Source organism: Talpa occidentalis, unplaced genomic scaffold, assembly GCF_014898055.3.
Source record: "Talpa occidentalis isolate TD23 unplaced genomic scaffold, MPIMG_talOcc4v2.1, whole genome shotgun sequence".
Taxonomy (NCBI): Eukaryota; Metazoa; Chordata; class Mammalia; order Eulipotyphla; family Talpidae; genus Talpa; species Talpa occidentalis.
In genome coordinates, this window is record NW_026555331.1 from 56019527 (window position 1) to 56045378 (window position 25852).

The 25852-nt window shown below is 40.7% G+C and overlaps 1 protein-coding gene across 3 annotated transcripts in view; it reads right to left on the reverse strand.

Moving 5' to 3' along the window:
* DNAJC5B (DnaJ heat shock protein family (Hsp40) member C5 beta) overlaps window positions 1–25852 on the reverse strand; it is an 82120-nt gene that overhangs the window by 43821 nt on the left and 12447 nt on the right. The window contains exons 1-3 of one of the 3 annotated variants that reach the window (XM_054692220.1): window positions 17771–17813; window positions 6662–6794; window positions 3522–3649 (exon numbers count right to left, since the gene is read on the reverse strand). In XM_054692220.1, coding sequence (XP_054548195.1) covers window positions 3522–3640 — 119 coding nt within the window. In that variant the 5' untranslated portion in view covers window positions 3641–3649; window positions 6662–6794; window positions 17771–17813. Of the gene's footprint in view, window positions 1–3521; window positions 3650–6661; window positions 6795–17770; window positions 17814–25852 lie in introns of those variants that run through there. The other 2 variants (XM_054692221.1, XM_037505962.2) reach the window with 2 other exon arrangements.

Consider the following 25852-nt stretch of genomic DNA (forward strand, 5'->3'; position numbering starts at 1 on the left):
GGTAATTGTAGCTCTCCTCCTTAGCTTGGTATCACAGACAGCAGGAAGGCTTAAACTCTTGTTATGGTCTAGCAGCAACCTCTTTGCTTTCCACTGCCCCAGAAGCGCCTACCTTGTGCCAGCACTAGCACTCCAGGCATCAAAACTGGCACAGAGGCATCAGCTATAAAATAAAAGAGCTGCCAGTATCCTGGGCAAACAACCTAGGACTATTTCTGCAACCTGTAATCTTAATAGAAGGTCAACACATCAACTTAAGGGAAGAAAGTTGTTTATCTTAACCAGTAGAAATTAACTTACAGTTTAAAGCAAGATGAAGAAATAGCAGAATATACCACAAATGTTGGAGCAAAGCAAAACCCTGAGGGGGTGGGGAAGTAAAATACAACAGAACTATGTAACTTATCTGAACAAGTTCAAAGTAGCAGTCCTAACTATGTTTATTGAAATAAGAACAATCAATGAACAAAACAAGAACTACAAGGATAAAGAAAATAAGAGAAATATTCAAACAAATAATACCTGAACTTAAAAATACAATAGAAGAACTCAACAGTAGACAAGAAGATGCAAATAAAATCAGTGAGCTGGAACAGAGGGTAATGGAAGCAACCAAACAGACAAGCAAAAGGCAAAATAATCAAAAATTCAAAAATAACATGAGAGATTTATGGAATAACATCTAGAGGAACAATATATAACAGGGACCCCAGAGAATTAAATATACAAGTCCACGAAGCATAAAGAATAACCAGTAACCTAAAGACAGCAAAACCTACATGAAAACACGTGGTAGTAAATCTAGCAAGTGTTCAAAAAAAAAAAGGAAAGAATATCGAAGTCTTCAAGGGGGAAAAAGCAGGTAACTTATAAAGATACTCCCATCAGAGTGCAGACTTCTCTGCAGAAATTGCACAGGCAAGGGAAGACTGGAATGATGTATTCAAAATACTCAAAGATAAAAACAGTCTGCCAAGAATACTATCTGTTGGTAGGAATAGAAATTGATGCAACCATTTTTGGAAAACAGTATGGAACACCTACAAAAAACTAAAAATAGAACTAACATATGATCTAGCAATCCCACTTCAGCTTGTCTATCTGAAGAATATGAAATAATTATTGTAGAATCATTATTATTTTTAATTTTTATTTATTTATGCATTCAAGAACTGGGGTGTAGGCCAGAGGTGCGAGGAGCGAGAGGATTCACCAGATACAGAGTGGGGAGTGGAACAGGTGGATCTACCCAAATATACTGCTGAGGGGAGCAGCAGTCTAGACAGCAGAGGTCTGCTGCGCCATATGTGGGTTAGCTCCCTCATGGAGGATTGAATTTGCTGCAGTGCCTGGTGATCACCACAGTGGCTGGTGATAGCTTTATAGCATTGAAACTTTAACCCCTATTGTAGCATTATTTATAATGGCTAAGATATGGAAACAACCCAAGTGTCCACGGATAGTTGATTAAATAAAGAAGATATCCCATATATTCATAATAGAATACTATTCTGATAAAGTTTTCCCATCTGCATCAAAACAGAAGGCCCTTGAAGGAATTATGGGAAGCAAAATAAGTCGGGAGAAAGAAAATATTGATTGATATCACTTAAATATATAGTAAAAGTTTTAAAAAACAGATAAATGGACAAAACCAAATAAAAACTGCTGAATAGCAACAATAGAACTGAGGTTACCAGAGAAGAAATTAAGTGTGGGATCAAGGAAGAAGGGGGTCTAGTGGATGGTAGCAGGTGTTTTATTTTAAATAAATTGATATATTCCTCCAAAAATAAAAAAGGAAAGAATAAATGTATTAAATGAATGTATAGGTTAATATTTCATATTTTCATTGGGAAAGATGTTTTTTAACTCCAACAGATGAAACTTATAAAGGAAGTGACTAACAAATTTGCCTATTTAAAATTCCACACTTCTATATATTGAAAAAACTAAGTTTTAAAAACCTAAATCAAGGTCAAATCAAGAATTAATTGATCAAAATCTGAAAAATTCATTTATACTTTAATTCATTATTTTCTCTAAAGACACAGCTTTATTTCTCAATCAGTAAGAAAATAATTGGTAATATGCATCATGGCTTTATACAAGCAAGATATTAAATATAGGAAAATATTAAAAGAACTGACATGTGAGGGCCTCCCCGGTGGCGCAGCGGTTGAGAGCTGGGTTGCGAAACTGCCCGCGGCCTCTACGGCGCTGGTTCGATCCCCGACTGCTCCCGGCCACCAGAGGAGGGTCCCACATGGCGCGCAGACCTCTCCTGCCGCCCGCTGCTCCCCTCAACAGTGTACTCCGGTCCTTCTGCCTGCTCTGCTCCCCGCTCTGGCTCTGGTGAATTCTCTCACCCTCCCGTGCTTCTGGCTGTACCCAGTGCATGTATAAACAAAACAAACAAAATAAATAAATAAATAAATAAACATGCCTCTATAAAAAAAAAAAAAAACTGACATGTGAAACAATTACCTCACAAAGAAATGAAGCTACAGAATAGTCATAGGCTAGTGATTAAAAATCAGAATATTTAATAATATGAAGATATTTTCATGATAGGACCTTGTTAAAAAGAGATGGATGAATCCAATTTAATTTTAAAATGTCTTATCTAGAAGGAAACCAAAATTTTTTTAAGATTTATTTATTTATTTATGCATATAAGAGCTGGGGTGTAGGCCAGAGATGGAGAAGGGAGTTAAGAACATTCACCAGGAACAGAGTGGGGAACTGAACAGTTGGATTTACTGAAATACACTGCTGAGGGGATCAGGGGCTGAGACAGGAGAGGTCTGCTGCGCCATGTGGGTCACTTCCCTGGCCCGGGATTGAATTCATGCTGCAGTAACTGCGGATTGCTTCATAATGCCGATGCTTAACCCCTTGTACCACCAGGGAGGCCCCAGGAAACCAAATACTAATAAATATCACTAGACAGAATTGTTGATAAATGATATTTCCAATTTCCTACAACAAACAAATTATTTTTGTATACTCAATACTTTATTCCATTCCTTTGAGTCTTAAAGATAAAGGTATTTCAATTGTTCCCAAAAACAGCTAATTTGGAACTATATCAGATATGAAAGGCCAACTTTAAATTCTTGAAAAGTATATAACATGTAATGCAACAACTATGACAAGTCCCCATTTATTTATTTATTTTTTTCGTTCTTCTTTAAGATTCAATGGTGTTATAGCATATGGATCAAATCACAAGTGCTGGTCATTCGTTCATAGTAATTCAGATTCTCTCTTCCTCCCTCTCTCCCTCTGGTCTTGAACACAGGCTGCCCTTTCTTGAGGATTGACATTAGGAGAAAATTATGTTATAAGACTGATGTCATGCCTATTTATTCTTAAATGTCTTTGTAGTAAAAGAGAGAACAAATCTCGCATAACTTGGTTTGGCAAGAAGCTTATATCTTTGATTGGAGGCACTGGCCAATTACAAAATAGCTATCACTGCTAGTGCTGGAAATGTCATCATTGCACTTCCCCTGTACCTGTAGGTTTTTTTAATTTCTTCATTTGATGCTCCCTTATGTAGACCAAGAATTTCATATAGAGCTTCTCCAGATGTCGACAAAGTCCGCTGTCTTTGGTTAAGCATGTTACTTGCCATTTTCTCAGGCTGCAAAACCAAAGGAAGAAATTAGCCAGGAAGGTTATACATACTGGATCCCACTCTCTAAAAGGGAAGAGAGTTCATTTTAGCCATTTGTTGGAGGATAATCTGAAGTACATTTTTGTGCCAGGTGCAAAAAGGGGGAGAAAGGAGTTAGGAGAGCCAAAGATATAGCTTGAGGCTAAAGTGTTAAAGGCTACAGGCAAGAAACATGGTTAAGTACAAGCAAAATATTATTTAAATACCCAGCTAATACAGAATTATTGGGAATCAATCCTCACAGGTCAGGTATATATATGTGTTTTGTTTTGTTTTGTTTTTGCCATAATTTGTATAACTCCTTTTTTATGTTTTCCAAAATTTAGCCAACAATGGAAATAATCATCCATTTTTCTTTGAATCTATTGGAATAATCATCATTACAGCAAGAATTTAAAGAAAAACAAAGACAAAATTGACGCTTCACAGGGTGCTGGTGTTGGAAGCAGCACAGGATAAGGGCAAGATTACTCAAAGTCCAGCCGGAGCAGTGAGAAGCCAGGAGTAGTGTGCACCCCCATGCAAAGACAGTCTTGTATTAGCATTAAGTTCAAAGGTGGGGCAAGTCCATAGGGAATGTACGTGGGGGAGGAGGAGGAGGAGGAAGCGGTTATTGGGAATGTAAGCTAAGGTGGAGTGACCAGGGGCTATAGCCAGGGCGGGGGTTGGGGGGCTCCATTGTTCCTGTTGGTCAAAGCATAATATTTCTATTATCTGCCTGCAATTTTCAACAGATACTGGTTTTCCAGTATGTTCCTCATACCAGGACTTTTGCCCTTGGTGAGAGGCCCCTGCATGACCCTACACCAGCTTACAAGCAGGAACTCTGGGCACCAAAACAATATCCCTAAGAACAAGGGGGGCTGGGGATCCCACATAAAACCAGCTTTTGTAAAGATCGGAGGAAAAAAAATCCTGATCTCATCTGGGAACGGGGTTAGAACTTCTCTTAGGTGTGGAATAGAGGAGTCCTGGAAACACCCTGAGATTACTCCTACCGTGGCTCATGAGTATCCCTCACATACTCCTCTTCCTATTGGGGAAAAAAGAGGGGAGATTCCATTTCTCAGGTAGCTCATACATAGAGACTTACACCCAGAAAGATATGGTAACTGGTAACTGGCTATTTTCTTGGTTTATCTCTATTGTCAAATCATCTCTTCATTTAGAAATCCCATCACACTGTGACTTATTCTTGTGAAATGAGACCCAGTCACTGATTTGCTTTATGATTTTAGTTGAACAATATCCAGGATTTTTTTTTTAAGATTCATTTTTATTTATTTAAGCATACAAGAAGTGAGGTCTAGGCCAGAGGTTCAGGGGGTGAGAGGATTTACCAGAGACAGAGTGGGGAGCAGAGCAGGTGAATCCACTGAAATACACCGCTGAGGGGAGGAGCCGGTGAGACAGGAGAGGTCTGCTGTGCCATGTGGATTAGCTCCCTGGCTGGGGATCAGTGACTGGCTATAGCTTGATAGTGCTGAGTCTTAAACCCCTGCACACCAGGGAGGCACCAGAATGTGTTTTGCAGAGAGTTTGGAAATTGTTTACTTTCTGTTTCACCTTCTTTGCTTTATTCCCAACTGATGTTCCTTCAGACAGATAACGTCTCTTAATTAAGGTGTTTAAAAAAAAACAACAACAACAAAAACCCTTTTACATCAGTATTAGAACACAAGATAAAAATAGTTGGCTGAGAGTTTGTCAATGCTGTATCTATAAACTGGGAAAAAAAAGAAAGAAACCAAAAGGCAACAAGATTGCTTTCTATGCATTAAGCAGCAACAACACACTAGTTTTTCTCTCCTTGTTGAACTAGAAACCATACTCTTCATATATTATTGATATAGATGGCATTTAGTTTCAAATTCAATAGTACACATTGAAATCCTTAGTTGCTTTAATGTGTGAAACTAAAGTTGTGTCCTGGTGTCCTGAGAACATATTAATTACAGAGAAATAGACAAAACATCCCTAAAAACTCTCCTTAAATAAATATAAACAAAGTAATAGAGCCATACCTTCATTTAATTCCTTATATAAAATAACATTTTATGAATTCTCTTCTTTAAACTTTTGAATCCTAATATTTCCATGCAAGATTTAAGTCTTTATAATCTCTCATGTATAAGTCATTCAATGGAGGAAAAAAATGTTGTCATGCAAAGTTATTTACTAATTTAATTTTGATCATCCAGTTCATAATCTTCTGATCTTAAATTACCTTCTAGCTGCATTACAATGCCAATAACATAATTTCTTAAAGCTTTTGCCACTATACAGTCCTGTCATATCACATACAGCTCACCTATCTTTTAATAGATATAATGGATAGAAGTTTCATCTCTCCAGTGATGATGGATATATGATTCATAATAAAAATTTATTTTATAGATTATAATCCCAGGAGTTCTACAACTCTGATCTAAATATTCTTTTCCAAGCCATAAAAAAAAAGCCTCACATATCTGTTACGTGAATTCTGAAAAACGGGGAAAAAAATCAAACTATGTCTCTCTTGGCAGGGTCCATTTTCAGCTGAGAAAACAAATGTGGGCAGGGAAACCAAATCATTAAACACAGCAAAAACACTTTCAAAGCCTGTTATTGGGGAAAAAACATGCTTTATATTTTGCTTATTCTGTGATTTCTCCATCAAAATCCATTTATTGGATCAAAATCTCCTTCTTCAAAGAGCATTATATCTTAAAGCAAAACACATGTTCAAGATGCTTATCCTAAATTTACAAGGAATAATTCTTCCTTAGTCTGATGACTTATTTGCTATTAATGAATTATCTCTTAATTGCACTGGTCCTTATATAAACAGAAACCTGAAGACACGGACACCTTAGAAATGTTACAAAATAACCCACAATACCTGTTCTTGTAACTCCAATTCTGTGTTCTCAAACAGGAACAACTTGCTGTTTTGTAATGAAATGAAGGAAGGCAATAATGAAAGATGTTCCATACCTGTTCCACTGTTTCAAAGAAAACGGCTGCTCCTTTCCATAGTTCCCATGTAAGGTTAAGCAGGTCAATGGAGTCAGGTTACTTTTCATTGGTTACTGTATCAGCCAATTGGTTATCCCTCTGGAAAACATAACTAAGAGAGAATAAAACATGCATGACCATAAAGGTTGCCATTACAAGGCATCCAGTGATAACAAAATAGATGCTTTATCTATTTTTCCAAATTCTATGAAACCACCTACAGATTTCCACCAGAACATTCAATTAAGAAAATATGCTAAAAATTCATATTGACTTGCAATGTGGGATCTTTAAACTTTTATTTTCTTTCTGATCTAAGGCTAGTATAATCAATTGCTTTCAGGTTACCAGAATGACAATGGAACATAAATATGGGCAAAACTATCAGTTGCTCACTAGATTAATCCAAGTATTTTTATATCTGAACATTTTACCCTAATCTTAGTCGAGACACTGAGTCACAGTGGTGACTGAAGTGGTTAAATGATCTCTTGTTAAAACAATGCCAAAACCCTCACACAATCAAAGGTCACACAAGAGAACAGTTCCTAGGATTTCCAGTGGGCTCCTACAGTGGGCTCCTACTTTTCTCCTACTGAGAAAGTTGTTGCTTGTGAATTTGGCACAAATTCAGGGGTTGGGTTCCTGAGGCTGAAGGCAGTTTAACCATGCTGCTTAGCAACACAGGTAGCAAAGCCTGGGGTTATTTTGTGTGAACTTTTCAGTGTACTCTCACCTCTAGAGGGCATTGGGTTTTTTAGACAAAAAAGAATAAAAGTTTATTTCCTATAGATTCTTATTTCCAGTGAGAGTTGGGGAAGAAGCCTATCATCATGCAGAGAAATGGGGTTCCCAGAGGAGGAAGACCATAGACATTTAGAAATATCCAAGTTCCAGCAGCACATCTGTTTAAGGATAGTGTCTTGATAAAATGAAAATAGTTGCTATATTAATGTTTGCTATATTAATTTGCTATATTAATAGTTGCTATTATATATGGTGAGATTATGGGATGATTTTTAAAAATATCTGAGTTCATGTTTTAAATTAAATAAATATTTTTTGTAAAATTCATTGTTTTTACACTTTTTGTAAAATTCATTATTTTTACACATTTTTTGTTTTACTTTTAATGCAAATCATTACTTTTCATTGTTTTAAAGTGTTGTATACAAAATGAATTCAAAAAATTTATAGCAAAACTCTTGGGTGAGGCAGAACTACAACTGTGTTTCAAAGCAAAAACACAGCTTCCTATTCATTTAGTCATTCAAAAATCAGTCCTCTACTAGATCCAGCCACTGAATTAAATGCTATAAATGCACTAATAAACAAAACTAAACACAGCCTTTAGGTTTGTGGGTCATAGAGTTACAGCCTATGAAGAAAGACAGATATTAATCAAATTATCAGTCATATAGGGGCCTCCCTGGTAGCACAGGGGTTAAGTCTCATCACCACAAAGGCCTGAGTTCAATCCCCGGCCAGGGAGCTAACCCACATATGGCACAGCAGACCTCTTCTGTCTCCCTGGCTGCTCCCCTCAGCAGTGTATTTCAGTAGATCCGCCTGTTCTGTTCCCCACTCTGGTCTCTGGTGAATCCTCTCATCCCCTGCACCTCTGGCCTATACCTCAGTTCTTCCATATGTAGATAGATGAATCTTTCAAAAAATTATCAGTCATATAAATAGAAAATGGAGAGATGTTACAAAACCATGTACATTGGCAGAATAGAGGGAGAGCTGAAAAAGTTTTCCTGAACAAAAATAACCAAGCGGAGATTTGAAAACTAGATGAAGGGGTTTCTGTAGAAGCAAATACATTCTGGGCAGGTAGAAGAACTCATTCACTGGCCCTGAGAGTTTAATTTGGAGAAATAAGAGACATGTGCTTTATGCCTCATGCATAGGACGTCAGCATATGCCCACACTGATACGGCTTCTGATACATCATCTAACGGTACAGTCAGAGATTAATGGCTTCATATTCTACTTAAATGGGTGAAACTTTCTAGAAGTGCAGGTTCAACTGTTATTTGCAAAAGGAAATAACTCATGGTAAGCACAAAATGTACTAGAAGTACTATAAAAGTACTGACAATTAAATCATGCAATTTTGAAGAGGACAATTTAGATACTATTCCAGGATTGATCCAAAATCATATGACGTAGAAAACTGGAGAACCCTGCCTGCTTTTTTTTTGGGGGGGGGGGTGAGTGGGAATGTTATGTGCTAATTTTTCCTGTGTATTCTATTTTTGGGGGGTTTTGCTATTGCCTTAAGTGCTCCTGGAAATCTTTTATACACCCCTCTCAATAAGTGAGTAGTGTTAGAGTCACTATTAGAAATGACTAACACATTACCTCAGAATCTGCAGCAGGTACCAGGTGAATTTGATTATATTAAAAAATAATCTTAACAATTACAAACAGTAGGGTGCATAGTCATTCAGTCAAATTTCATGTCTCAGCACAGACAAAGGAATTATTTTTGCTATCATTGTTATCATTTGCTATCACTGTTACCATTTGCTATCATTGTTACCCCTCTACATTGTTTAAGTCTTTATTATTACAATCTATGGAAACCAAGTCATCATTTTGTAAATTTCAAAGGGAAATTGTCTGGGCATGGTTCATTCTGTTGAATTTAGAAAGGAAAAAGGTGATTACTCTTTTTGAAATGAATAGGCTGTTGGCTGCTATGCCAATGGTAATGCAGTTTAACTCCCAGAACAATAGTGGCAATTCTGTAAAATCAACTGTTTATGTTTCAAAAGAGCAAATTGGTCATTCCTGTTATGTTTCATAATTTTCTGAATTTAAAAAGTGTCCCTTTGAATTAGAGGTTCTAGAAGAGATGGAATTTTAATATGCCTAAATCTTTAATTTTTTTTTTTTTTAGATAATAAATTTTATTGTTATATTCCCCATACCATTGCAGCGCCCCCATTCTGACCCCAATCCCTCCCCTCCCGCCCCTGCCCCCCTAAAAGTGTCTCTGGTTCATAGTTTTTTGTTGATTTTGATTTTCACTTTCTTATAGTTATTCATTTTCCTGGTCCCTTATTTAAGTTTTCTAGATTCCTGCTATGAGTGAGACCATCCGGTATTTTTCTTTTTCTTTTTGGCTTATTTCGCTGAGCACGATCCCTTCCAGCGACATCCATGTTGCTGCAAATTGCATGTGTTTATCTTTTTTGAATGCTGAGTAATATTCCATGGTATATATGTACCACATCTTCTTGATCCAGTCATCTATTTTTGGGCATTTGGGTTGTTTCCAAAGCTTAGCTATTGTAAATAGTGCTGCTATAAACATAGGGGTGCAGGTGTTCTTTGGAATTGATGTTTCTGTGTCCTTTGGGTAAATACCTAGGAGTGGAATTGCTGGATCATATGGAAGCTCTATGTTTAGTAGGTCCAGAAATCTCCACACAGCTTTCCACAGTGGTTGGACCAGTTTGCACTCCCACCAACAGTGCACAAGAGTTCCTTTTTCTCCACACCCTCGCCAACATTTGTTGTTGCTAGTTTTTTTAATATGTGCCATTCTCACTGGTGTAAGATGGTATCTCATGGTAGTTTTCATTTGCATTTCCCTGATGACAAGTGATGTTGAACATTTTTTCATATGCCTGTTGGCCATTTGCATTTCCTCTTCAGAGAAGTTTCTTTTTAGCTCTTCTGCCCATTTTTTGACTGGATTATTTTCTTTGTTGTTGTTGAGTCTCATCAGCTCTTTGCAGATTTTTGTGATCAGTCCTTTATCATTAGTGTTCGGTGCAAAAATGTTCTCCCAGTTGGTGGGGTTTCTCTTTGTTTTTGTTATTGTCTCTTTTGCTGTGCAGAAGCTCTTTAATTTGATGTAGTCCCAGCTGTTTATCTTCGCCTTCACTATCACTGCTTTGGGTGATGTGTCTGTAAAGATGTCTTTGATGTGCAAATCACGTAGTGTTTCGCCTATATTTCCTTCTATGTATTTTATGGTTTCAGGTCTTATGTCTAATTCTTTAATCCATTTTGAGTTGATTTTTGTGTATGGTGTGAAGTAGTGGTCAAGCTTCATTCTTTTGCATGTAGTGACCCAGTTTTCCCAGCACCATTTATTGAACAAACTTTCTTTGCTCCAATGCATAGTCTTTGCTCCTTTGTCAAAGATTAGTTGACCATAAATCTGTGGGTTTATTTCTGGATTTTCTATTCGATTCCATTGGTCTGTATGTCTGTTCTTGTTCCAATACCATGCAGTTTTGATGATTATGGCTTTGTAGTATAGTTTGAAGTCTGGGAGTGTGATGCCTCCATTCCCTTTTTTTTTCAGGAGAGCTTTGGCTATTCGGGGTTTTTTGTGATTCCATATGAATTTCATCAATAATTGTTCTATTTCTTTGAAGAATGACATTGAAATTTTGATTGGAATAGCATTGAATCTGTATATTGCTTTTGGAAGGATGGCCATTTTAATAATGTTTATTCTTCCAATCCATGAGCAGGGGATGTCTCTCCATTTCTTTGTGTCTTCTTCTATTTCTTTTAACAGTGTTTTATAGTTTTCTTTGTATAGGTCCTTTACCTCTTTTGTTAGATTTATTCCCAAATATTTGATTTTTTTTGTTTCAATAACGAAAGGGATGGTTTTTTTGATTTCTTCTTCTTCAGATTTATTGTTTGTGTATAGGAAGGCTACTGACTTTTGCGTGTTGATTTTGTAACCTGCCACTTTACTGAACTGATTGATGAGTTGAATTAGCTTTTCTGTGGAGTTTTTGGGGTTCTCTATGTATAATATCATATCGTCTGCAAATAGTGATAGTTTGACTTCTTCTTTTCCTATTTGGATTCCTTGTATGTCTTTCTCTTGTCTTATTGCCCTGGCTAGGACTTCCAGTATTATATTGAAAAGCAGTGGTGAGAGTGGACATCCTTGTCTTCTTCCAGATCTTAATGGAATTGCTTTCAGCTTTTCACCATTGAGAATGATACTGGCTGTTGGCTTGTCATAGATGGCCTTTATGATGTTAAGGTATGTTCCTTGTATCCCAAGAATTTCAAGGGCTTTTATCATGAATGGGTGTTGCACTTTGTCGAAAGCTTTCTCAGCATCTATTGATATTATCATATGGTTTTTATATTTCTTTTTGTTGATGTGTTGGATAACGTTGATTGACTTTCGGATGTTAAACCATCCTTGTGTCCCTGGAATGAATCCTACTTGGTCGTGGTGAATTATCTTATGGATACATTGTTGGATTCTGATGGCTAAAATTTTATTGAGGATTTTTGCATCAGTGTTCATTAGGGAGATTGGCCTGTAGTTTTCCTTTTTTGTGTTGTCCTTGTTCGGTTTTGGTATTAGTGTAATGTTGGCTTCATAGAACGTGTTTGGTATTGTCCCTTCCTTCTCAATTTTTTGGAAGAGTTTGTGAAGGATAGGCACTAATTCGTCTCTGAATGTTTGGTAGAATTCATTTGTAAATCCATCAGGTCCTGGGCTTTTGTTTTTGGGGAGGTTTTTGATTACCATTTCAATTTCGCTAATTGTAATTGGTCTGTTTAGGTGTTCTATTTCTTCTTTATCTAGCTTTGGGTGATTGTAGAGTTGTAGGAATTTGTCCATCTCCTCTAGATTGTTAAACTTGTTTCCATATAACTGTTCATAGTAGTTACTGATTATTCTTTTTTTTTTTTTTTTTTTAATAGAGGCATGTTTTTATTTATTTATTTGTTTGTTTGTTTGATACATGCACTGGGTACAGTCAGAAGCACGGGAGGGTGAGAGAATTCACCAGAGCCAGAGTGGGGAGCAGAGCAGGCAGAAGGACTGAAGTACACTGCTGAGGGGAGCAGCGAGCGGCAGGAGAGGTCTGCGCGCCATGTGGGACCCTCCTCTGGTGGCCGGGGAGCAGCCGGGGATCGAACCGGCGCCGCAGAGGTCGCCGGCAGCTTCGCAACCCAGCGCTCAACCGCTGCGCCACCGGGGAGGCCCTGATTATTCTTTTGATTTCTGCTGTGTCTGTTGTGATTTCTCCTCTTTCATTGATGATCCTGTTTATTTGTGCTTTCTCCCTTTTTTCCTTTGTGAGCCTGGCTAGGGGTTTGTCTATTTTATTGATTTTTTCAAAGAACCAGCTCTTGGTTTCATTGATCTTTTGGATTATTTTTTTAGTTTCAATTTCATTTATTTCTGCTTTGGTTTTTATTATTTCTTTTCTTCTACTGGTTTTGGGGTTTTTTTGTTGTTCTTTTTCTAGATCTTTGAGCTTCGAGATTAGGTTGTTTCTTTGAGTTCTTTCTTGTTTCTTGATGTGAGCTTCTATTGCTATATATTTTCCTCTTATTACTGCTTTTGCTGCATCCCATACATTTAGGATATTGGTGTCCTCCTTGTCGTTCAATTCAAAAAATTTTTTAATTTCTTCTTTGATCTCCTCATTAGTCCAGTGGTCTTCCAGTAGTGTGGTTTTTAATCTCCATGAGGTAGGAAAGTTCCTTGCCTTCTTTTTATGGTTTATTTCTAGTTTGATGCCTTCATGGTCAGAAAAGATGGTTGATATGATTTCAATCTTGGTGTATCTGTTGATATTTGTCTTGTGCCCCAGTATGTGATGGATCCTGGAGAATGATCCGTGTGCGCTTGAGAAAAATGTGTACTCCGTTTTTTTGGGGTTTAGTGTTCTATAGATGTCTGTTAAGCCCAATTGCTCTAGGTCCTTATTTAGAGCTTTGGTTTCTTTACTTATTTTTTGTCTTGTTGATCTATCCATTGTTGATAGTGGTGTGTTGAAGTCTCCCACTACGTATGTGTTTTCTCTGATGTCTGTTTTCAGAGAGGATAACAGTTGTCTGATATATTTTGGTGCTCCTTCGTTTGGTGAGTATATGTTAATGAGTGTTATTTCTTCTTGAAGTATTGTCCCCTTGATCATAATGTAGTGACCATTGGGTCTCTTTTTATCTTTTTGAGTTTGAAATCTGTTTTATCTGATATAAGTATAGCTGTTCCTGCTTTCTTTTTTGGTCCATTTGCTTGTAGGATTGTTTTCCATCCTTTAACTTTGAGCCTATTTTTATCTTTTGTAGCTAAATGTGTTTCCTGGAGACAGCAAAAGGTTGGGTTTTGTTTCTTAATCTAGGCTGCAACTCTGTGTCTTTTTATTGAAGAGTTTAGTCCATTTACATTTAGAGTTAATATTGATATGTTAACATCTGTATTTGCTATTGTGTTTGTCTTTCCTTTGATTTTATTTATTCTTTTAATAACTTTTTTTTTTTTTTGGCCTTCTTTCATTGTTATTCGTCCCTCTGAGGTTCTGGCTTTAGGACTCCTTGTAGTATTTTTTGGAGTGGGGGTTTAGTTGCAATGAAATTCCGGAGTTTCTGTTTGTCTGGGAAAGTCCATATTCTTTCTTCAAAGAGGAAGGAGAGCTTTGCGGGATAGAGTATTCTTGGTTGACATCTGTTTTCTTGGAGTCTATTGACTATGTCCCTCCACTCTCTCCTTGCCCGTAGTGTTTCTTCGGAGAAGTCTGATGTCAGCCTGATTGGCTTTCCTTTGAATGTTATCTGTTTCTTCCCTCTTGCCAGCTTCATTATTTTTTCCTTGTCCTGGATTCTTGGGAGCTTTACTATTATGTGTCTTGCTGTATTTTTCCTTTCGTCGTGGAAGTTTGGTGTTCTTCTTGCTTCTTGTATATCAATTTTCAGCTCCTCCTTCACATTTGGGAAGTTCTCTTCAATTATCTCTTTGAATATTTTCTCTGTTCCTACTTCTCTCTCCTCTCCTTCTGGTATTCCTATAACTCTTATATTTCCTTTCCTCATGGAGTCAGATAGTTCCCGAAGTCTTTCTTCATTCTTTTTCCTTCGTACTTCTCTTTCCTTTTCTGTTTTGGTTCTTTTTATTTCTGTGTCTTCAAGAGTACTTATTCGTTCTTCCATTTCATCAATTCTGCTTTCATTGCTTTTCCCAGAATTCTTTAGTTCTTCCATTAATTCTTTGATCTCCTGCATTTCCTTTACTTCCCTCTTTAGGGACTCAATTTCATTCTTCTGATCGTTGATTATTTTTCCCTTATCATTGTTTTCCTTTATGACTTCTGTCAGTTTTTTAATCACGGCAATTTTAAATTCTCTTTCTGGAAGGCTCAGAAGTTCTTCCAAGTTACTGTCGTTGCCATCTGGGGGCTGGTTTTCTTTTTGTGGTGTGCTTTTTCTCTGGAGAGTTGCTAGGTTGCGTGTGGTTCTTCTCCTCCCTACTGTCTGTTTTCTAATTTGCCGTATGCGTTGGGACACTGTGTAGTTGGGACTGGCCGGCATCTTGGGTGGGCTTCTCTGCTCCCCCCTGGTTCCTCCAGGAGTCATCTGTCAGTTTCAAGCAGTCTTTACTGGAGAAAGGTCCCTGTTCTAAAATGCCGATGTGGGGACACACTCCCCTGTGCGCCTGGTCTGCCCCGGCGGTGGGTTCCTGCTCCCCCTCTGGGCTTGGACTGCAGGCCAGAGGGGGTCTGGCGTGGGCGAACTTCCCCCGCTCACCTCTGGCTCCTGAGGAAGCCTTCTGCAGGTAGTCTTTACTGAAGAAATGTCCCTATTCTATAATGGTGATGTGGGACACACTCCTTGCGCGTCCGGTCTCAGGCACACTCTTCTGCGCACTTGGTCTGCCCGGGCTGTGGGTGCTCGCTCTCCCTGTGGGCTCAGACCACTTGTTCGGAAGGGGCCCGGCGTGGGCTAACACCCCAGCTGGCCACTAGCTCCTTCAGGAGCCTGTGCTGGCTTCAAGTCGCTAGGTGGCGCCAGAGATCTCTCCTGGAGCCCTTGGGGAGCTGATTTTCCACCCAGTGGGACAGGGAGCAGAGCAGGGATGGTAGGGTACACCTCAACGGCTTTGGGGTGCTGTGTCTGCCTTGTGCCCCACCGTCGTGGGCAACCCACGCCCCTAATTTCGTGCCCCGTGTCTCAGTTCCAAAGCCCTCAGTTCCAGGACGCGGGCTGTAGCCCAGATCAGTGGCGCGGGAATGGCGCCTTTTGAATCCCGCTCCCCTGCCTGGGCGCCTGGTTCCTGCTCACTCCGGGAGGGCCTCCGCGCGTCTCCCCGCAAGCCTAGGTGGTCTCCCCGCAAGCCTAGGTCGCAGGTGCGGGGACCTGGGCAGCTGCGATCCGATCCGCGCAATCCGCGCCGCTTTCCCCGCGCAATCCCGCTCCGCGTCTGTTTTTCCGGGGCGCCGCTTTCCGCGCAGGCTTACCGGGCGGCCGGGGCTGTGTGCTGGTCCTGGCCTCCTCCTGGGCGGGGCTCTCTTCAATGGCGCCCGGAGCTCACCTCCGCAGCGGATCCTGCAGGGTTCTCCACAGCTCCCGTTCACGGGGTGTGGTGGCTGAAATAGTTCCTTTCCACTCACAGTCCCGCTTGCTGCGTCCTTTGTTCTTGTGGGTCATTTTAGTTTGTTGTTTTCCTCCTCTCTGCCGGTTGGAGAGTGCCGCCTCTGTGGGCGGGGGAGGGGAGCAGGGTTCTGCGCTTCCCTCCCTTCTGGTCCTCTTTTATGGCCACTTTCTTCTTCGGGCAGTTTGCTGGAGTCGTCCGTTTATCTTCCGTGTCCCGGTTCTTACTGGGACCTGCCGCTTTTCCTCCCTATTAACTTTTTTTAATGGGAGATCTTACTCGCAGCGTCTCCTCGCCGCCATGTTGCTCCGCCCCCCCAGTCTTTCATTTTAAAGAAAAGCACACTGGGGCAGAGAGGGGATCTGATTTCTGCAAGCTGGCACACAGAGGTACAATGAAGACCCTAACTAAAATCCAGATCTCCTTGTCCTCCAACTTCCAGCTCAGCCAGTCCTTCATTACACTAGTCTATTTAACCAAGAACCCTTTCATCAGCCCTTTTAGCTCTATGCATGCCAGGTCACTTCAACACTTTGTTTACATCTGCAAAAAATCTAAATCTTTAAATATGTAGAGAACATAGAATCATAGATGCCTAAGAGAGAACGCACTAGATAGGAACTCTCTCTAGAGTCACTTGGAAAGATTTTAAGAATTCTGAAAGCTAGTCCCCACTCAGGTTATCCCAAAGCAGAAGCTCCCAGAGTGGACCACGCATAAGCACTTCCTTTTTTTTTTTTAAGATTTATTTTATTTATACAAGAGCTGCAATACAGGTCAGAGATGCAGGGGGTGAGAAGATTTACCAGAAACAGAGTGGGAAACAGAACAGGCAGACTGATTGAAACACACTGCTGAGGGGAGCAGCGGGCGAGACAGGAGAGGTCTGCTGCGCCGTGTGGTTTGGTCCCTAGCTGGCTGGGCATCAAACCGACACTGCAGAGGTTGTGGACAGTTTCACAGCGCGGCGCTCAACCACCTGCGCCACCAGAGAGGCCCTAAGCATTTTCAAAGCTCTGGGTGGCTCTGAAGAGCTTCCCAAGTTTGAGCCACTGTTCATCATTTCCCTCCTTCACAGCTCTGACAGGCAGAGAACCCCCTCAGTTAAGTAAAATGGAAAACACCTGCCAACCAAGCAGCTCTCTGGAGGAATTTCCCGCTGCCTGTGTTTCCTCAGAAAACATTTACTGAAGATAATGGCATCCATGTGATTAAACATAAAATAAAATTTGGCTTCTGTGAACATATTTTAAAATGTTCTGGGGATCCCCCTGTCTGCTTTAGCAGAAAAAAAGAGAAAAGCCATCCGCACAGATTTGAAGTCTGAACAGTTGTGCAAAAAAACTACCACCTGCGGGTAAAGTCAACGTTTCAATTCCCACTAATGACCAGAGTTGCCTGATAAAGAAGTTTTAGGGCCTCTCTGGTAGTGCAAGCCGTTAAGCATAGCACTGTGAAGCTATCCACAGCCTCTGCAGCACAAGCTCAATCCCAGTTGGCCAGGGAGCTACCCACATGGTACAACAGACCTCTCCTGTCTCACCTGCTGCTCTCCTCCAATGTATTTCAGTGGGTCTGCCTGTTCTGCTCCCCACTATGTCTCTGGTGAATCCTCTCACCCTTCCTACACCTCTGGCCTGTACCCCAGGTCTTGTATGCATAAGTAAATAAATCTTTAAAAAAAAAAGTTTTAAACAATGATCACCAACCTTTGCATCTCCACTGTGTGTTCTTCAGAAAGGAAGACATTAACCCCCAGCATCTGCCTCATCTGTACATAAATAGCATCAATTTATCTTTAGATGAAGCACCGCCACCCCACAGTTAAATTTCTTATGTCAACTACTCACTGTTCCTATCTACATAAACTAAACTCAAACTTGTGATTGTTGGGACAGTTCTTAATACTAAAATCTGCTAGACTGCTCCCCAGTTTCAGTCTTCATTTCGATTATCTAATAAACCCTTTGTCTAACTATCATTAACACTTAAAGAAGTGTTTACCTGAACAAGGAGTACCCAAAAATAGCAGACCTATTTCTTAGACTTTGAGAAATTACTTTAAACCTGTATCTTCTCGGGGCCTCCCTGGTGGTGCAGGCGGTTGAGCACTGCACTGTGAAGCTGTCCACAGCCTCTGCAGCGTGGGTTCAATCCCAGCCGGCTGGCGAGAATCCCACATGGCAAAGCAGACCTCGTCTGTCTCGCCCTCTTCTCCCCTCAGCAGTGTATTTCGTCAGTCTGCCTGTTCTGCTCCCCACTCTGTCTCTGGTGAATCCTCTCACCCTCCTGCACATCTGGCCTGTACCCCGGTTCTTGTATAAATAAATCTTTAAAAAAAAAATGTGTCTTCTCTATAAAACAGTAATAACATGTGAGCATTTTTTATTTCTCAGATCTTTTCTACGTGTCTAGTACAGCGTGCCAAGAATAGCACAGGAACTTTTTAAACACAGTTTTAACAATTAGTTTCAAGGTTGAGGTTTGCCCTTAACCTTTTCTCCCCCCCCAATGAGAACTAAATACACTGGAATTTGTGCATTCAAATTAAGAATTTGAAAATGCAACCCTGGTAAACATCACCCCATATCTATAATTCATCAGTAGGTAGAATGAGTTCTACAATGAATGGAAAGTGTTCTCCTACTTGATCTAGTGCAAGGCACATGTGAGAATATTGTGAGGGTCTCAGAGGTGGTGATGATGGTGATGGTAACTAACACATAAACTAGATGATTGCAATGAAATTCTACAAAAGTAAAAGTTGCTCTCATATCCTTATTTTACAGAAGAGGAATATAAGATTGGAAAGGTTTAATGACTTGCCCAAGATCATCAGCCAATAAGCAATGAACAGACTTTGAACACAAGCTGGCTGACTCCATTGTCCAAGCTCTAACTCACTAGAGAGCTTTGCTTCAGGAATTTACAGTCTAATTCCAGGGATCTGCTGCTGCTATATTTTCTTGCATATCAGTCTGTGAGTGAGCCAGATGGTAAACGTGTTAAAGCTCAAGGGAAAAAAGGAATAATGGCTTTAAACAAGGAAATACCAATAAGGACAATCATTAATGAGGACCAAATTGTTGTTTGGTGTCATGGACGATATCTATTTGGACAATATCCATTTGGCTGAAACTCTAAATATGAGACCTATGTTACTGAATATTTTGACTGAGTCCAATCCCTGCTAGGAAACATGTATTTCACAGGTGTTTATTTGACAAAATGTCTGTACACAGAAACTTGATCCTTGATTTAAGTCAATAATTCTTCCCTGTTCACATCAGCACAAGATGTCTCAAGTTAGTTAGCTAAAAAAAAAAAAAGGACAAAACTTTTTTTCAAGGCAAAAACACTTTTCAATAGGGTTTCCAATACAAACAGTATTATTCTACAAATTATCATCTAAATGTGGCTAACTAAAAAAAAAGTGGCTAACTAGCCTACAAAACCAGTGAATACACAGAAACCAAAATAGTTTTCATTCCTATTTATTTGGCATTTAACTGGTGGTTTAAAAGGACTGGCTTAAAGATAATTCCATCTCTAAGCCCCCTTTCAAATGAAGCCTCACCTAGCCCAGGTAAAATGGAATCAAGATAGGGAAATCCTATGAATTTCCTCTTGAGATTAATAACTGTGCTTCTATCACAGTAACAATTTCCTAAGTGTTTTCACTTGCCATATATATTATACTTAGTGCTTGTTTTAAGAAAGTTAACTGGGTAAAGATGGTGATATAAATCTCCACAACATGAAAATCAATAATAAGGGGCAAAAGCTAGAACTAGGTTCTCTATTTCCAAATTCTGTTCTTTTATATCCTTATTAAATTAAAAGGCTGGATTGAGCAATGGAAATGTGAATGACATCTTAAGTGCACATGGCAGGATAGACCCCACAATTGTTACAGGCCTCAGAAGCCGGGAAGTCCTCTGTCTGCCTCCTGGGTCTACCAAGCCCCAGGTATCAAGACCTTGCACCAATTTCTTGTCTCCACAGTAGATCTTTCAGTAATACTTTTCAACTTACTCATCAGGATAATGGCAGTGAACGTGTGTCTTCTTTTATACACACTCTCCCCTCATTCTGTCAGTTTCCTTTATCAGATAAACAGCCAGGGTCCACTGAATTGCAACTAATCCATTTGCATAGATTTTGGCCTGCAAGGCTTTCTCTGTCCTGACAGGCTTTTTCTGTCCTGCAAGGCTTTCTCTGTCCTGCAATTTGCTGTTGACATGTTTGTGCTAAGAACAACACTCTTGTCCTCTGCTAAAAGTGCCCAGAACAGTATAACTAAAGCTGAGTTCTGTCTCTCAGGGCACAAAAGTGGACAGGCCTCTTTCTGAACAACTTATATAACCTAGTGCAGATTCTTCTATAAATACACATACATATCCATTACTTGCAGGCATGCAAGGTTAGATGGGCTCTGTGATACTGGTGGTATCTCCTCTCTGCCACCCACCTAGGCAGGGCAGCTGTCCAATTTGGGCTCTTCTCAGACTTCAGAGCTCCAAAGCCACATCTTCCCGTGGATGTCAGTCCAACTGAACTTCCAAGGGCCCTTACTACTATTGTCAAGCTTCCCCATAGTCATCCTCAGTGGCTCTACTTCTGCTCTTTATAGACTCTTCCATGAGCCATACTAAGTATCTGCATTGCTTCAGAAATCATTGAACATTCTACAGACCATCCTTACTACGAGAAGTTGTAGGTGGAGCTGATCCAAGACCACAGACACACAAACTGGTCATCTGGTTGTTGTCACCAGAGCCTTGGGGTAATTATTAGGACTTTTGCAACCCCTGTTGGGGTCTCTACTCTCGGGCCTTTTGAATCTCTCAGGACCAAGCCTCACCTCCAGGTAGTAAGTGGAATAACCTCATGAAACCAAGTTAAAAGAGGTTCTGGAAGTAACAATCTGGGCCCTTCACACAAGGTAACTCTAACCTAGGCACAGTCCAAACTTTCCCACCGAGCTTACCAGAACTGACAGTCTCAGGATGGAGTGGGAGGGAAAGTGACAAGTGCATCCCCACAGAGGAAACTGCCACAGTGGCTACCTGTGGTCTCCCTGCCCCAGGCCCCAGAGCTGGGGCATTCAGCAAGCAGTCTCAAAAGCCTTCTCTAACATTCTTAAGAGACCTGAGCCTATAGTCAAATGACCAAAGAGTCCACTCAGCATTTGTTCTCATGTTAAAATGAAAATCGTTGATTCCCAGGATTTCAGTTAAAGCCAGGAAGGCGAGCTATTCAAATGACTGTATCGCCCTCTGGTGTTCAAAAAGAAATGAACTGTAAACAGGAGCTTCAGCAAGAAAGTATTCCTCTCCCCAAATCACCCTTGATTTGCAGTAACCCACTTTCCCCTGCCACCTGAGAGTCTGAGAAGTGCCAAGAAAAACACTCACAAAAATAATCAGGGTGGTGGAGAGCCATGTGGAGGAGAGACACCGCCCTTTGCTGCATTCTTCTGCAGCTCAAATTTTGCAACAGTGTCGAGAAGCTGGTCAGTTGGGGGATTTAAATTATAACCTTATGAAATCTGCTTTAGAAGTTTCTGTCTGAAAGGAGAAACTTTGGGGCCATGATTGAACTTCTGAGGTCTCAGAGCCATCCACACACTGATGGGCCAGGACCCAGCCACGGATCCAGCCAGCAAACTGTGAAACTGAATAAAAACCTGCTGACTGCTTTTGGGGGAGGAAAAGACCAAGAGACACCCCCCTCTCTCCGGCACACTGTGGAGATCCCCAAATGACAGGTCTTAGTCATGTTTTTCTTGGCCTGCTGGGTGGGGTAAGTTTTATTTAAAGGCAGACACACATTCCAGTCTGAAGTTCTTCCCCCTGTGTCTCTCTCAACAACTCTGACCCAGGAGGTATCTGAGTTTACAACCTCTGGCTGCCACCTAGAAGAGGAGGCAAAGGAGCTACACTTAAAGCACAGCACCCAACAGCATAAGGCAGCTAACAAGGAACACCAGATGGTGGTTCGTAAAATATGTGCTGGAGAAGGGTAGTCTCTAGGTGAGCCAGAGCGCAGGGGGCAGGGGACTGTGACGTTCCCTTTGTGGGTCACATCGGAGAATTTCCACTTGCCTAGTGCCCGAACTTAACAGCATTACAGGCACATCAGTTTCCTAAGGCTGCTGTAACGACGCAGCACACTCCGGGTACCTTTAAACAACAGGAGTGCATTTTCTCATAATTCTGAAGGTTAGAAGTCTAAAATCAAGGTGTCTGGCAGCTCTGAGGAACAGTGTTTCACCAATCAAGAACCTGAGGATCGACAGTTTCATGTAAACATTATATAGTTATTAACAGAGCCTGGGTAGACACAGATCTCCCAATTCCAAGAATTCCAGGACAAGGAATAAAGGGTGACTTGTCCAGAGATGCCACCAAGTCCTTGGCAGCCAGGGAGAGCAACTGAGTCTCCCGGCACCTTCCAAATTCCTTCTCCACCTCTAGAGTGTGCTGCCTTCTCAACAATGGCCCTACTGCTCTCAAAGAATCTGAAGTTCATTTACCCTTTAGGTTTAAAAAATATTAAAAAGTAAAGTGGTTTTAAAATCAATCTGCAGTTTTATGTTCCTTTCTTTTGAGAGTTTTTACCGCCAACGATTATTTCCATGTGCAAACGTTTTTGGGCAGTGTTTTCAGAGTCTTGGCTGAAACGACCCTGCTTGCCCTCAGCTCCTGTCCTGTGGGCCACAGGCTCTGGAAACAATGCCAGTGAGGAACTGGAGGGGGCTGGACCAAGGATCTGGTCTGGAAACATCATCCCACAGAACCCAATTGCTAAAAAGGCACCAAGGAGAATCCACTGGGTGAATCCATGTGGACTTATAGACAAACTGATTTTCTGTAAACACATGATTCAAGCCAAAGCCACTTCCTTTGGGAATGGGGGTCATGGTGAGTCATTCACTACAATTCCAGACAGATAGAAGCTTGACTCTTTCCTGACCTTCCAATGAAGCATGCAGGCCAAAGAGAATTCACTGTTAATGCAAAAAAAAAAAAAAAAAAAAAAAAAAAAAAGACCACCCTACCCCAGTGCTGTGCATTTTTGCACATGGAAGGGCATGTGTGAAAGAGAGGCTGACCTCTCATTTTGTCTGGTACATTTGCCCCACAAGCTCTGCTTCTGAGATGTGCTGCTCGTGGACCTGTCCCCACTGGGTCAGATTGCGGGGCTCTCCCACCTCATCCCATTAAAAGTGATATCTCTACCATACACCAGAAGCACTGAACTGGGAGACAAGTGACTTGGCGTGTAATTGTGTGAACTTGGCAAGACACACACCCTCCTGAGTCTCAGATTCCTCCTCTCCAAGTCCAGAGGCTTGCTGTGACTGACGCTAACTCAGCGAGACTGCTCATGTTGCTATGTCAGAGGTCACTCCTGGAGAGCAACCCAGAGAAAGCCGCAGGGAGAGGGGACAGGGCATCTGCTTTAAACAAGATTGGTGTAGGGGATTAAGTTTACTACTGGGCAGTCACTACTGAAGTCAGAAATGAGAAGCGGAACATGTCAGGCCATGAGTAGCAAATCAAACCAGAGGGAAAGCCCAGGCCTGTTCCATGGGTGAATCAGCAGACAGTGCACACCTGCAAAACTATTGATTCATGCAGTGTTACGCCGACTTTATGGGCAGATTTAGGGGAGGGGTGGAACAGGATTGGACTGGCCCACAGGGACATTTTGGGAAATGTAGGGCACTCTTGTTGGCTCTTAGGATGGTGCTTTAAGAAGGATGTCTCAGTCCCTGCCCTTGGCTGTCCCTTTAACCCTGTCATCTCCCATGGCAGAATGGGTTTATGAGAAATGGGTTGGTTTTTTTTTTTTTTTTTGCAAAGATTGAGTGACATTTCCCATGCAAATCACAACACAGCTTTCGGTAAAATGCAGCAATCATTAATGTTCTGTGGGTGACCTCAAAGGCAAAGGAAAGCCGAGCCCACACAGTGGTTCCAAGTTACACTCAAATCCAAATGTGAAAGCAGGAATGAGCCCACCTCCCCACAGCTACTCCTGCACTGTGACCGGTAGATAATGACTTTAAGACCTGTCCCACCCAAGTCGGGGAGCCCCAGTACCTGTGGGGAATGCAGCAACAATGCTGGGAGTCACAGACCACAAGATTAAAAAGTATCCAGTCAAAGTCATTTAGATCAAGGTTAGACTGCCATTTACAAGCTTCATGCCTCTGACTAGTGACTTCAATTCTCTGAACCTCAGTGTCATCATCTCTAAAATATACAAACATTTGTTGAATAAACATCTATTGAACAAATGGGAATAAAACAATTTCCACATGGGTCTTTGTGTTGATTAAATGAGATAATTACTGAGCTTACTTATAGGCTATGTGTGACAATTTGACCAAGCCATGCGGTACCTAGATAGTTAGTATATGTTATTCTGGAGTATCTTATAAGTGTGTTTCTGGATAAGATTAACATTTGAACCTATAGAACTAGTAAAACAGATTGCCCTTCCCAATTTGGGTGGAAACTGTCCATTTAGTTGAGGGCCTGAATAAAACAAAAAGACTGACCCCTTCTGAAAGTAAGAAAATTTCCTCTTAACAGACTGCCTTGAGTTAGGATATCAATTTCTTCCCCCTGTTTTTGGGCAATAACTGAAATATTAGCCCTTCCAAGGTTTTAAATCTTCTGGCATTTGAAGTGGAACTGTATCATCAGCTGTCCTCAGTATACCGTTCACAAATTGCAGATCTTGGGACTTGCTCACCACCATCATTGCATGAGCCAGTTCCTCATAACAAATGTTGTGTGTTTGTCACATAGCTCTCCTATTGACAGTTTCTCTAGAGAACATTGGCTAATAGTGTAGGTGCCAAACAGCTTAAAATTTGTTTTTATTATTGCTACTTTATTTCAGAACTAAGCAAGAAATATCGATTGAAATTATGTTTAAGAGGCAAGGGGAAGTTCAGATAACAGCCTAAATAGCTGTTCATAAGCTATTTAGAAGATGCTTGATCTTTTAAAACCAGCATTTATAATATGTGTCTGTTGAGATACATATTAAACATTATAATTATATACATAATTTTGACAATATCATCTTAAAACACTGAGAAAGGCAATTTACATTTGCATTTATAATTATCTTCTATTTGTATGGTTCTCTAAAATTTAAGAATTATATTATTTGAACTGTGCTTTTACCACTTCTGAGCTATGAGGAAGTCACTGAAATGCAAACCCAACTCTCATCTAAAGAGGATAAAGAAACTTTCAATGACTCTTTTTCTGCAGTTTGCAGTGGTGGTGAGGGGCTCCCACGCAAGAACAGCATGTACTCAGGGAAAGTCATCAGGCCAAGATCCCAGGTGCAGGAAAGGAAGGGCGGTGGTGACAGGGGCGAGACAGAGCTTATCCACCTGGGTGGGACAGTCTGGAGACATGCTGCTTCCTGATTTGAGGGACCTTCAAATGATTAATAGGGACAGGAAACATGAAGTCAGAAGAAACTAGGTTCAGTGACTTTGTTCCAGGTAGAAACAAAAGATACAGATTCCCGGGAGTTTTCCCTAATCTCTTGTTATGGACACCATCACTTTAAAAGACACAGAAAAATGTAGAAATCAGATAGCTGGCCTGGGATGATGTCAAAGGACATGATTTGATATTCTGGCGATGACCTTGGCTACCATACAGTAGACACTCAGGAAGGAATGTCATGAAACTTATGAGGGCCATTAATGACGTGACTGGCAGAAGACTTATCTTCTAATCAAGGATTTTAAC